General features: G+C 47.8%; 1 protein-coding gene across 1 annotated transcript in view; it reads left to right on the top strand.

The window, feature by feature from the left end:
* The window catches only part of PTPN6 (protein tyrosine phosphatase non-receptor type 6), a 110183-nt gene that overhangs the window by 47805 nt on the left and 47355 nt on the right, over positions 1 to 15023 (top strand). Inside the window, exons 4-5 of the mRNA XM_040361199.1 lie at positions 10873 to 11053; positions 13512 to 13625. Of these exons, the coding sequence (XP_040217133.1) occupies positions 10873 to 11053; positions 13512 to 13625 (295 nt within the window). The remainder of the gene's footprint in view (positions 1 to 10872; positions 11054 to 13511; positions 13626 to 15023) is intronic.

The raw sequence follows: 15023 nt of genomic DNA, 5'->3' as shown, positions 1-15023 counted from the left end.
TATACTGTAAATTGAGCCATCTGACCAACATTGTAAAGAGGAGCTTCTTCACAATGACCACCAATGTGAGGAGCACATTCTTTCCACTGACCCCCACTGTAAGAAGGGCGTTCTTTACAATGACCACCAATGTGAGAAGCGCATTCTTTCCAATGACACTTCTTGAAAAGGTGGCACTCTGGTCACCACTGTAGGAATTGCATTCTTCCCACTGACCACCACTGTAAGGAGGACATTCTTTACAAATGACCACCAACATAAGGAAAGCATTCTTTCTACAGACCCCCACTGTAGGGGTAGAATTTTAACCATCAGTGGAAAGGGGGCATCTGACCACCATTGTAAAGAAGAAATTCTTCACAATGACCACCAACATTCTTTCCACTGACCCCCCACTGTAACGGTTGCATTTTTATTACCACAGTAAAGAAGGGAATTTTTCACAATGACCACCAATGTAAGGAGGACATTCTTTCCACCGACTTCCACTGTAAAGGTGGCATTTAGACAACCACTATAAAGAAGACATTCTTCACAATGACCACCAACGTAAGGAGGGCACTCTTTCCATTGACACTTTTTGAAAAGGTGGCACTCTGGTCACCACTGTAGGAATAGCATTCTTCCCACTGACCACCACCGTAATGAGGACATTCTTTACAAATGACCACCAACGTAAGGAAAGCATTCTTTTAACAGACCCTCACGTAAAGGTGGCATTTTGACCGCCATTATAAAGAAGGCATTTTTCACAGTGACCACCTATGTAAGGAGGGCACTCTTTCCACTGGCCCCCACCGTAAAGGTGGCTTTCTGACCACCATTATCAAGCAGGCATTCTTCACAATGACCACCAATGTCAATGGAAAGAATGTCCTCCTTACCATCATTTAAACAGTGGCTTTTCAACCACCACTGTAAGGAGGGTATTCGTCCTGCTGACCAACAATATAAGGGGGACATTCACAATGACCACCAATGTAAGGGGGTCATTCTGACCAGCACCCTAAGGAGGGCATTCTTCACAATGACCACCAATGTAAGGGGATCATTCTGACCAGCACCCTAAGGAGGGCATTCTTCACAATGACCACAAATATAAGGGGGTCATTCTGACCAGCACCATAAGGAGGGCATTCTTCACAATGACCACCAATGTAAGGGGATCATTCTGACCAGCACCCTAAGGAGGGCATTCTTCACAATGACCACCAATGTAAGGGAGTCATTCTGACCGGCACCCTAAGGAGGGCATTCTTCACAATGACCACAAATATAAGGGGGTCCTTCTGACCAGCACCCTAAGGAGGGAATTCTTCACAATAACCACCAATGTAAGGGGATCATTCTGACCAGCACCCTAAGGAGGGCATTCTTCACAATGACCACAAATATAAGGGGGTCCTTCTGACCAGCACCCTAAGGAGGGCATTCTTCACAATGACCACCAATGTAAGGGGGTCATTCTGACCAGCACCATAAGGAGGGCATTCTTCACAATGACCACCAATGTAAGGGGATCATTCTGACCAGCACCCTAAGGAGGGCATTCTTCACAATGACCACCAATATAAGGGGGGTCATTCTGACCAGCACCCTAAGGAGGGCATTCTTCACAATGACCACCAATGTAAGGGGGTCATTCTGACCGGCACCCTAAGGAGGGCATTCTTCACAATGACCACCAATGTAAGGGGGTCATTCTGACCAGCACCCTAAGGAGGGCATTCTTCACAATGACCACCAATATAAGGGGGTCATTCTGACCAGCACCCCAAGGAGGGCATTCTTCACAATGACCACCAATGTAAGGGGGTCCTTTTGACCAGCACCCTAAGGAGGGCATTCTTCACAATGACCACCAATGTAAGGGGGTCATTCTGACCGGCACCCTAAGGAGGGCATTCTTCACAATGACCACCAATGTAAGGGGGTCATTCTGACCGGCACCCTAAGGAGGGCATTCTTCACAATGACCACCAATGTAAGGGGGTCATTCTGACCAGCACCCTAAGGAGGGCATTCTTCACAATGACCACCAATGTAAGGGGGTCATTCTGACCAGCACCCCAAGGAGGGCATTCTTCACAATGACCACCAATGTAAGGGGGTCCTTTTGACCAGCACCCTAAGGAGGGCATTCTTCACAATGACCACCAATGTAAGGGGGTCATTCTGACCGGCACCCCAAGGAGGGCATTCTTCACAATGACCACCAATGTAAGGGGGTCATTCTGACCGGCACCCCAAGGAGGGCATTCTTCACAATGACCACCAATGTAAGGGGGTCATTCTGACCGGCACCCTAAGGAGGGCATTCTTCACAATGACCACCAATGTAAGGGGATCATTCTGACCAGCACCCTAAGGTGGGCATTCTTCACAATGACCACCAATGTAAGGGAGTCATTCTGACCAGCACCCTAAGGAGGGCATTCTTCACAATGACCACCAATGTAAGGGGGTCATTCTGACCAGCACCCTAAGGAGGGCATTCTTCACAATGACCACCAATGTAAGGGGGTCATTCTGACCAGCACCCTAAGGAGGGAATTCTTCACAATGACCACCAATGTAAGGGGGTCATTCTGACCAGCACCCTAAGGAGGGCATTCGTCACAATGACCACCAATGTAAGGGGATCATTCTGACCAGCACCCTAAGGAGGGAATTCTTCAAAATTGCCACCAATATAAGGGGGTCATTCTGACCAGCACCCCAAGGAGGGCATTCTTCACAATGACCACCAATGTAAGGGGGTCATTCTGACCAGCACCCTAAGGAGGGCATTCGTCACAATGACCACCAATGTAAGGGGGTCATTCTGACCAGCACCCTAAGGAGGGAATTCTTCAAAATTGCCACCAATATAAGGGGGTCATTCTGACCAGCACCCCAAGGAGGGCATTCTTCACAATGACCACCAATGTAAGGGGGTCCTTTTGACCAGCACCCTAAGGAGGGCATTCTTCACAATGACCACCAATGTAAGGGAGTCATTCTGACCAGCACCCCAAGGAGGGCATTTGTCACAATGACCACCAATGTAAGGGGGTCATTCTGACCAGCACCCCAAGGAGGGCATTCTTCACAATGACCACCAATGTAAGGGGGTTATTCTGACCAGCACCCTAAGGAGGGCATTCTTCACAATGACCACCAATGTAAGGGGGTCATTCTGACCAGCACCCTAAGGAGGGAATTCTTCAAAATTGCCACCAATATAAGGGGGGCATTCTGACCGGCACCCCAAGGAGGGCATTCTTCACAATGACCACCAATGTAAGGGGATCATTCTGACCAGCACCCTAAGGAGGGCATTCTTCACAATGACCACCAATGTAAGGGGATCATTCTGACCAGCACCCTAAGGAGGGAATTCTTCACAATGACCACCAATATAAGGGGATCATTCTGACCAGCACCCTAAGGTGGGCATTCTTCACAATGACCACCAATGTAAGGGGATCATTCTGACCAGCACCCTAAGGAGGGCATTCTTCACAATGACCACCAATGTAAGGGAGTCATTCTGACCGGCACCCCAAGGAGGGCATTCTTCACAATGACCACCAATGTAAGGGGATCATTCTGACCAGCACCCTAAGGAGGGCATTCTTCACAATGACCACCAATGTAAGGGAGTCATTCTGACCAGCACCCTAAGGAGGGCATTCTTCACAATGACCACCAATGTAAGGGGATCATTCTGACCAGCACCCTAAGGAGGGCATTCTTCACAATGACCACCAATGTAAGGGAGTCATTCTGACCGGCACCCCAAGGAGGGCATTCTTCACAATGACCACCAATGTAAGGGGATCATTCTGACCAGCACCCTAAGGAGGGCATTATTCACAATGACCACCAATGTAAGGGAGTCATTCTGACCAGCACCCTAAGGAGGGCATTCTTCACAATGACCACCAATGTAAGGGGATCATTCTGACCAGCACCCTAAGGAGGGCATTCTTCACAATGACCACCAATGTAAGGGAGTCATTCTGACCAGCACCCTAAGGAGGGCATTCTTCACAATGACCACCAATATAAGGGGGTCCTTCTGACCAGCACCCCAAGGAGGGCATTCTTCACAATGACCACCAATGTAAGGGGGTCATTCTGACCAGCACCCTAAGGAGGGCATTCTTCACAATGACCACCAATGTAAGGGGGTCCTTCTGACCAGCACCCCAAGGAGGGCATTCTTCACAATGACCACCAATGTAAGGGGGTCATTCTGACCAGCACCCTAAGGAGGGCATTCTTCACAATGACCACCAATGTAAGGGGGTCATTCTGACCAGCACCCTAAGGTGGGCATTCTTCACAATGACCACCAATATAAGGGGGGTCATTCTGACCAGCACCCTAAGGAGGGCATTCTTCACAATGACCACCAATGTAAGGGGGTCATTCTGACCGGCACCCTAAGGAGGGCATTCTTCACAATGACCACCAATGTAAGGGGGTCATTCTGACCGGCACCCTAAGGAGGGCATTCTTCACAATGACCACCAATGTAAGGGGATCATTCTGACCAGCACCCTAAGGTGGGCATTCTTCACAATGACCACCAATGTAAGGGGGTTATTCTGACCAGCACCCTAAGGTGGGCATTCTTCACAATGACCACCAATGTAAGGGGGTTATTCTGACCAGCACCCTAAGGTGGGCATTCTTCACAATGACCACCAATGTAAGGGGGGTCATTCTGACCAGCACCCTAAGGTGGGCATTCTTCACAATGACCACCAATGTAAGGGGGTTATTCTGACCGGCACCCTAAGGAGGGAATTCTTCAAAATTGCCACCAATATAAGGGGGGTCATTCTGACCAGCACCCCAAGGAGGGCATTCTTCACAATGACCACCAATGTAAGGGGGGCATTCTGACCGGCACCCTAAGGAGGGCATTCTTCACAATGACCACCAATGTAAGGGGGTCATTCTGACCAGCACCCTAAGGAGGGCATTCGTCACAATGACCACCAATGTAAGGGGGTCATTCTGACCAGCACCCTAAGGAGGGAATTCTTCAAAATTGCCACCAATATAAGGGGGTCATTCTGACCAGCACCCCAAGGAGGGCATTCTTCACAATGACCACCAATGTAAGGGGGTCCTTTTGACCAGCACCCTAAGGAGGGCATTCTTCACAATGACCACCAATGTAAGGGAGTCATTCTGACCAGCACCCCAAGGAGGGCATTTGTCACAATGACCACCAATATAAGGGGGGTCATTCTGACCAGCACCCCAAGGAGGGCATTCTTCACAATGACCACCAATGTAAGGGGATCATTCTGACCAGCACCCTAAGGAGGGCATTCTTCACAATGACCACCAATGTAAGGGGGTTATTCTGACCAGCACCCTAAGGAGGGCATTCTTCACAATGACCACCAATGTAAGGGGGTCATTCTGACCAGCACCCTAAGGAGGGAATTCTTCAAAATTGCCACCAATATAAGGGGGGCATTCTGACCAGCACCCTAAGGAGGGCATTCTTCACAATGACCACCAATGTAAGGGGGGCATTCTGACCAGCACCCCAAGGAGGGCATTCTTCACAATGACCACCAATATAAGGGGGTCATTCTGACCAGCACCCCAAGGAGGGCATTCTTCACAATGACCACCAATGTAAGGGGGTCATTCTGACCGGCACCCCAAGGAGGGCATTCTTCACAATGACCACCAATGTAAGGGGGTCATTCTGACCAGCACCCTAAGGAGGGCATTCTTCACATTTGAAACATTAAAGATGAAGTTCATGAGTTGCGGTGAGACGAATGGTTACGGAGAGGGGGGCCACATTAACGTTTAGTCTCGTCTTTGGGGGTCGGAGTTTTGTTACAGGTTCGCTTTACGGGTTGTTTTGAGGCCACGTGTTGTGTCTTGGGGTTAATCTGAGGTTTGCAATCAGGGGTTAGGTTTACATTGACAGGAAATTGCGGAGTGCGAAGCATTGAGTGCGATCATTTGAAGTTCCCATCTCATCGCGTCGTTTGGCAGGTGTGACATTTCTTGGTGGTGAACTGAATGTGCCAAAAATAACCAAAAATAACCCAAAAATAACCCAAAATAACCTAAAATTACCACCAAAAAGCAACAATTCCAGCCCTGGACCTCCTCTGTAACTCTAAACCGGTAACCTGTAAAAAAAGCGTCGCCTATTTTTAAGTACCGAAGTTTGGCGCCATTCCATGAGTGTGCGCAATATTAAAGCGTAACGTGTTGGGTATCTATTTATTCGGCGTGACATCGTCTTTCACATTATACAAAAAAATCGGGCTAACTTTATTTTTTTATTTTTTTTTTAATTCACAAAACTTTATTTAAGTTAGAACAGTGTTTCTCAACTCCAGTCCTCAGGGCGCACCACCAGGTCATGTTTTCAGGATTTCCCCCAGATGAAACTGCTGTGATAATTACTAAGGCAGTGAAACTGATAAAATCACCTGTGCAAAATAATGGAAAGCCTGAAAACATGACCTGTTGGTGCGCCTTGAGGACTGGAGTTGAGAAACACTGAGTTAGAATAATCGCTGCGCAAAAACCGTGTGACGTAAAAAGTTGCAACGACCACCATGTTCAGGGCCGATCTTAGGGTCACATGTGCCTGGTTGCAGAAATATTTCGGGCGGCCCCACATGGGCGTGGTCATTTTTACTAACTCCTCCCCTTTACAAATGTTTCTATGGCAACGACTCAACCACAGAGATGCTCCCCTAAGAATTCTTCATCACCCCGGGATCCTTACGTGATCTCTTAACAACAAACAAAATACAGGACGAGAAGCAGAGAACTTTATTGGGACCTGGAGGGGGGCCTCTCTGATGGACACAGAGAGGGCTTCTGTTAGAGAGTCTGTTAGAAAGGCCCCAGACATACTACAGACATGATACAGGAGATGATCAGAGACTGCAGACATAATACAGGAGATGGTCAGAGACTGCAGACATAATACAGGAGATGATCAGAGACTGCAGACATAATACAGGAGATGATCAGAGACTGCAGACATACTACAGGAGATGGTCAGAGACTGCAGACATAATACAGGAGATGATCAGAGACTGCAGACATAGTACAGGAGATGATCAGAGACTGCAGACATAATACAGGAGATGATCAGAGACTGCAGACATGATACAGGAGATGGTCAGAGACTGCAGACATGATACAGGAGATGATCAGAGACTGCAGACGTAGTACAGGAGATGATCAGAGACTGCAGACATAATACAGGAGATGATCAGAGACTGCAGACATGATACAGGAGATGATCAGAGACTGCAGACATAATACAGGAGATGATCAGAGACTGCAGACATAGTACAGGAGACGATCAGAGACTACAGACATGATACAGGAGATGATCAGAGACTGCAGACATAATACAGGAGATGATCAGAGACTGCAGACATAGTACAGGAGATGATCAGAGACTGCAGACATAGTACAGGAGATGATCAGAGACTGCAGACATGATACAGGAGATGATCAGAGACTGCAGACATAATACAGGAGATGATCAGAGACTGCAGACATACTACAGGAGATGATCAGAGACTGCAGACACAGTACAGGAGATGATCAGAGACTGCAGACATGATACAGGAGATGATCAGAGACTGCAGACATAATACAGGAGATGATCAGAGACTGCAGACATAATACAGGAGATGATCAGAGACTGCAGACATGATACAGGAGATGATCAGAGACTGCAGACATAATACAGGAGATGATCAGAGACTGCAGACATAATACAGGAGAGGATCAGAGACTGCAGACATAGTAAAGGAGATGATCAGAGACTGCAGACATAATACAGGAGATGATCAGAGACTGCAGACATAATACAGGAGATGATCAGAGATTGCAGACATAATACAGGAGATGATCAGAGAGTGCAGACATAGTACAGGAGATGGTCAGAGACTGCAGACATGATACAGGAGATGATCAGAGACTGCAGACATAGTACAGGAGATGATCAGAGACTGCAGACATAATACAGGAGATGATCAGAGACTGCAGACATGATACAGGAGATGGTCAGAGACTGCAGACATAATACAGGAGATGATCAGAGACTGCAGACATAGTACAGGAGATGGTCAGAGACTGCAGACATAGTACAGGAGATGGTCAGAGACTGCAGACATAATACAGGAGATGATCAGAGACTGCAGACATAATACAGGAGATGATCAGAGACTGCAGACATAGTACAGGAGATGATCAGAGACTGCAGACATAATACAGGAGATGATCAGAGACTGCAGACATAGTACAGGAGATGGTCAGAGACTGCAGACATAGTACAGGAGATGATCAGAGACACATCAGTTCTGGACGGACACAAACAAGGAAAGAAGAAGGTAACCCTAACCCCCAACCCCCCTATCCCTAACCCCCCTACCCTAAACCCTAACCCTGGAAAGTGTCCATTTGTAAATTCAGAATACATCTGAATCTCCGAAAATGAAATAAAAAGTTTCCTGAAAAATGAAACAAATTGTAACATTGTGTCCAAATGAGAGCAATTTCATTCCAAGACAGGAGGCGGTACGACTGTGCAAGGCTGAAGGTCCTAACCACTTGCCGACCGGCTCACGCCAATATACGTCGACAGAATGGCACGGCTGGGCAGATTAACATATATATATACGTTGTCCTTTAAGACGTGGCATTGTGGGTGTGAGCTCCATGAGTGTGACCGCGGGTCCTGCAAGACTCAATGTCTGCCGCGGAGTCCTGTGATCGTGTCACGGAGCGGCAGAACGGGGAGATGCTGATGTAAACAAGCATTTCCCTGTTCTGCCTAGTGACAGGACACTGATCACAGCTTCCAGTGATCGGGAGAGGTGATCAGTGTCATATCACACATAGCCCATCCCTCCACAGTTAGAATTACTCCCTACGACACACCTAACCCCTGCAGGTTAACCACTTCACTGCCAGTGGAATTTTTATAGTAATCGGTTTATTTTTATAGCACCGATCGCTGTAAAAATGACAATCGTCCCAAAATAGCGTCAAGAGTGTCCGAAGTGTCCGCCATAATGTCGCAGTCACAATAAAAATCGCAGATCGCCGCCATTGCTAGTAAAAAAAATGCCATAAAACTATCCCCTATTTTGTAGAATCTATAACTTTTGCGCAAACCAATCGATAAACGCTTTGCGTTTTTTTTTTTAACCAAAAATAAGTAGAAGAATACGTATCGGCCTAAACTGAGGAAAAAAATGTTTTTTTTATATATTTTTGGGGGATATTTATTATAGAAAAAAAGTAAAAAAAATATTGCTTTTTTTTTTTCAAGATTGTCGCTCTATTTTTATTTATAGCGCAAAAAAATAAAACAGCAGAGGTGATCAAATACCACCGAAAGAAATCTCTATTTGTGGGGAAAAAAGGACGCCAATTTTGTTTGGGAGCCACGTCGCACGACCGCGCAATTGTCTGTTAAAGCGACGCAGCGCCGAATCGCAAAAAACTGTCCGGGTCCTTTACCTGCATAATGGTCCGGGGCTGAAGATGTTAAAATGACGCAGCGCCGAATCGCAAAAAGAAGTGCTCTGGTCTTTGGCCAGCCAAATGCCTTCAAGGCCACCCAGAAGAGGTGATGGATGGTAGACAGTAAAACCTCGGATTGCGAGGATAATGCGTTCCAGAAACACGCTTGTAATCCAAAGCGCTTGTATATCAAAGCATTTTTTTTACAGAGTATAAAAGAGAAGAGAGGCGCCTCTAAGTGTAGCAATAAGTTGCTAAATGTTGTCCCTTCATTACATGTAACCATATTGCTACACTTAGAGGAGGAGCCTCTCTTCTCTTTTATACTCAGTGGCCCAGATTCAGTAAGCAATTGCGCCTGCGTAACCATAGGTTACACAGCGCAATTGCTTACTTGCTCCGGTGTAACGAATGCTCCTGATTCAGGGACATTGTAACGCCGACTGCAGCCTAAAATCTGCGTGGCATAAGGCTCTTATGCCACGCTGATTTTAGGCTGCATTCTTGCGTTGACCGCTAGGGGGGCGCTCCCATTGTGATCAGGGTGTAGTATGCAAATTGCATACTAACACCGATTCACAAAGTTGCGCGGGCCCCGCGCAAGCCAGGTACGGAGTTTCCGTACGGCGTCTTTAGCGTAAGGCTGCCCCTTCTAATAGTAGGGGCAGCCAATGCTAAAGTATACCCGCCCTTCACGCGTCGCGACGTTCAAATTTTACGTCGTTTGCGTAAGTGATTTGTGAATGGCGCTGGACGCCATTCACGTTCACTTTGAAGCAAATGACGTCCTTGCGACGACATTTGCCGCAATGCACGTCGGGAAAGTTTCCAGACGGAGCATGCGCTCTACGCTCGGCGCGGGAGCGCGCCTAATTTGAATGATTCCCGCCCCCGGCGGGATCATTTACATTGCGCCCGCTTACCCCGGGCAATTTTGCCGGCGCGCCCTCGCAATTTACGGAGCTACTGCTCCGTGAATCGAGGGCAGCGGCGCAAATTTGCGGGGGCGCAGGGCAAAATCGTTGCTCTGCGCCTCCGCAAATAAAGCGCAAATCTCTTTGAATCTGGGCCAGTGGTGACATGACGCTACTCTTATATCAAGACATCGCTTGTATATCAAGGCAAAATTTATTAAAACGTTTTTGCTTGTCTTGCAAAACGCTCTCAAACCAAGTTACTCTCAATCCAAGGTTTTCCTGTATGTAGATAGGACACAACATTTTTTTTTTTCCTTTGGGTTTATAATCGCATGCAGACATAGATGCCGATTCGTTGACCATGAAGGGTGTACCTGACCCCTCCCCCACCACCAACATGACCACGTGTCCTTTCCTCCCACAGCTGGTACCACGGTTATCTCTCCGGACCCGATGCAGAGAAGCTCCTCCAGGAGAAGGGAGAACCGTGGACTTTCCTGGTCCGAGAGAGCCGCAGCAATCCGGGAGATTTCGTCACCTCCGTCCTCACCGCAGACATGAAGGATGGAAAACCACGCGTGACCCATATCAAGATCATGTGTGAGGTGAGACTTCCCTTCCTTCCTCCCACTGACACCAATGATGTGACACTATTCCTCCCACTGATACCAATGATGGGACACTATTCCTCCCACTGACACCAATGATGTGACACTATTCCTCCCACTGATACCAATGATGGGACACTATTCCTCCCACTGACACCAATGGTGGGACACTATTCCCCCCCACTGACACCAATGATGGGACACTATTCCTCCCACTGACACCAATGACGGGACACTATTCCTCCCACTGATACCAATGATGGGACACTATTCCTCCCACTGACACCAATGATGGGACACTATTCCTCCCACTGACACCAATGGTGGGACACTATTCCCCCCCACTGACACCAATGGTGGGACACTATTCCTCCCACTGACACCAATGATGGGACACTATTTCTCCCACTGACACCAATGATGGGACACTATTCCTCCCACTGATACCAATGATGGGACACTATTCCTCCCACTGACACCAATGATGGGACACTATTCCTCCCACTGACACCAATGATGGGACACTATTCCCCCCCACTGACACCAATGGTGGGACACTATTCCTCCCACTGACACCAATGATGGGACACTATTCCTCCCACTGACACCAATGATGGGACACTATTCCTCCCACTGACACCAATGATGGGACACTATTCCCCCCACTGACACCAATGATGGGACACTATTCCCCCCACTGACACCAATGATGGGACTCTATTCCTCCCACTGACACCAATGATGGGACACTATTCCTCCCACTGACACCAATGATGGGACACTATTCTTCCCACTGACACCAATGATGGGACACTATTCCTCCCACTGGCACCAATGATGGGACACTATTCCCCCCACTGATACCAATGATGGGACACTATTCCTCCCACTGACACCAATGATGGGACACTATTCCTCCCACTGACACCAATGATGGGACACTATTCCTCCCACTGATACCAATGATGGGACACTATTCCCCCCACTGACACCAATGATGGGACACCATTCCTCCCACTGACACCAATGATGGGGCACTATTCCTCCCACTGACACCAATGATAGGACACTATTCCTCCCACTGACACCAATGATGGGACACTATTCCCCCCACTGACACCAATGATGGGGACACTATTCCTCCCACTGACACCAATGATGGGACACTATTCCCCTCACTGACACCAATGATGGGACACTATTCCCCCCACTGACACCAATGATGGGACACTATTCCCCCCACTGACACCAATGATGGGACACTATTCCCCCCACTGACACCAATGATGGGACACACCAATGATGGGACACTATTCCCCCCACTGACACCAATGATGGGACTCTATTCCTCCCACTGACACCAATGATGGGACACTATTCCTCCCACTGACACCAATGATGGGACACTATTCTTCCCACTGACACCAATGATGGGACACTATTCCTCCCACTGGCACCAATGATGGGACACTATTCCTCCCACTGGCACCAATGATGGGACACTATTCCCCCCACTGATACCAATGATGGGACACTATTCCTCCCACTGACACCAATGATGGGACACTATTCCTCCCACTGACACCAATGATGGGACACTATTCCTCCCACTGATACCAATGATGGGACACTATTCCCCCCACTGACACCAATGATGGGACACCATTCCTCCCACTGACACCAATGATGGGGCACTATTCCTCCCACTGACACCAATGATAGGACACTATTCCTCCCACTGACACCAATGATGGGACACTATTCCCCTCACTGACACCAATGATGGGACACTATTCCCCCCACTGACACCAATGATGGGACACTATTCCCCCCACTGACACCAATGATGGGACACTATTCCCCCCACTGACACCAATGATGGGACACTATTCCCCCCACTGACACCAATGATGGGACACTATTCCCCCCACTGACACCAATGATGGGACTCTATTCCTCCCACTGACACCAATGATGGGACACTATTCCTCCCACTGACACCAATGATGGGACACTATTCTTCCCACTGACACCAATGATGGGACACTATTCCCCCCACTGATACCAATGATGGGACACTATTCCTCCCACTGACACCAATGATGGGACACTATTCCTCCCACTACACCAATGATGGGACACTATTCCTCCCACTGATACCAATGATGGGACACTATTCCCCCCACTGATACCAATGATGGGACACTATTCCTCCCACTGACACCAATGATGGGACACTATTCCTCCCACTGATACCAATGATGGGACACTATTCCTCCCACTGACACCAATGATGGGACACTATTCCTCCCACTGACACCAATGATGGGACACTATTCCTCCCACTGATACCAATGATGGGACACTATTCCTCCCACTGATACCCATCTCCCACCTACCCCCCCCCCCCCCCCCATGTTGTGCTCTAATGATGACCATTTTTTCTTCTTCACAGGGTGAGAGATATACTTTGGGAGATGTAAAATACGACACGCTCACAGACTTGATTGAGGCGTACAAGAAGAAGCACATAGAAGAGGTATCCGGGGCCCGTGTGTATCTCAAGAAGGTGAGTGGACAATGTGTGCCGGGGAAGACCTGACTCTTCAGAGGGGGTCTTATCTGTGGTTTAAAGCCCAACGTAAGTCTCCAAAATAAACAGGCCGAGGTCCATCACGCCCCCTGCAATGTCACACCCCCTGCTGTGTCACACCCCCTGCTGTGTCACACCCCCTGCTATGTCACACCCCCTGCTAGGTCACACCCCCTGCTAGGTCACACCCCCTGCTGTGTCACACCCCCTGCTATGTCACACCCCCTGCTAGGTCACACCCCCTGCTAGGTCACACCCCCTGCTGTGTCACACCCCCTGCTGTGTCACACCCCCTGCTGTGTCACGCCCCCTGCTGTGTCACACCCCCTACTGTGTCACACCCCCTGCTGTGTCACACCCCCTACTGTGTCACACCCCCTGCTGTGTCACACCCCCTACTGGGTCACACCCCCTGCTGTGTCACACCCCCTGCTATGTCACACCCCCTGCTGTGTCAGACACACACCCTACTATGTCGCACCCCCTAATGTGTCACACCCCCTGCTATGTCACACCCCCTGCTGTGTCACACCCCCTGCTGTGTCACACCCCCTGCTGTGTCAGACACACCCCTTGCTATGTCCAATCAGCAGAGAGCAATGAATTTTGCATGTCAGACCACAGCAGAGAGACCACTGCTTCCACACACAGAGATCAGGAATTATGGGGCCCCAATACACAGCTTCAGGCATGGGCCCCCTGGAGCAGAGAACCGGGGGGGATTGTGCTGCCGTCTGAAATTGAGAAACCGGAGGGCAGCCGCAAATTGAGAAGCGGGGGGGGGGGGAGAAATGAAGAAATTAAGAAAAATATATAAAAAAAAGGGGAGTAGCCGTAGCCAAAGAAATAAAAAATATATATATTTTTTTTTTTTTTAAAAGGGGGGTTGCCACCCGGGGCCCTGGGGACCTCTGGGCCCTTTAATAAAAAAAAAATATATATATAAAAAATGAAAAAAAAATTATAAAAAGAAATTACGAAAAAAGGGGGGTTGCCGTCCGGTACCTCTGGGCCCTTTAATAAAAAAAAAAAAAAGAAGAAAAAAAAAGAAACCTCTGGGCCCTTTAATAAAAAATAAATAAAAAAAATGTATAAAAAAATAAACATTTATAAAAAAAAGAAAAAAAAGGGGGGTTTCCATATGGGGCCCTGGGGACCTCTGAGCCCTTTAATAAAAAAATATACATATATAAAAAAAAAGAAATAAAATAATATATAAAAAAATTTAATTTTTTTTTATATAAAAAAAGGGGGTTGCCATCCGGGACCTCTGGGCCCTTTAATAGTAATAATAATATTAATTAAAAATATATATATATACCTCTGGGCCCTTTAATAAAAAATTAAATAAAAATATATAAAAAAAAATATATT

This window comes from Rana temporaria, chromosome 8 (genome assembly GCF_905171775.1).
Source record: "Rana temporaria chromosome 8, aRanTem1.1, whole genome shotgun sequence".
NCBI lineage: Eukaryota > Metazoa > Chordata > Amphibia > Anura > Ranidae > Rana > Rana temporaria.
Note: the sequence above shows the minus strand (reverse complement) of the source record. Positions and strands in the feature narration are given on the sequence as shown.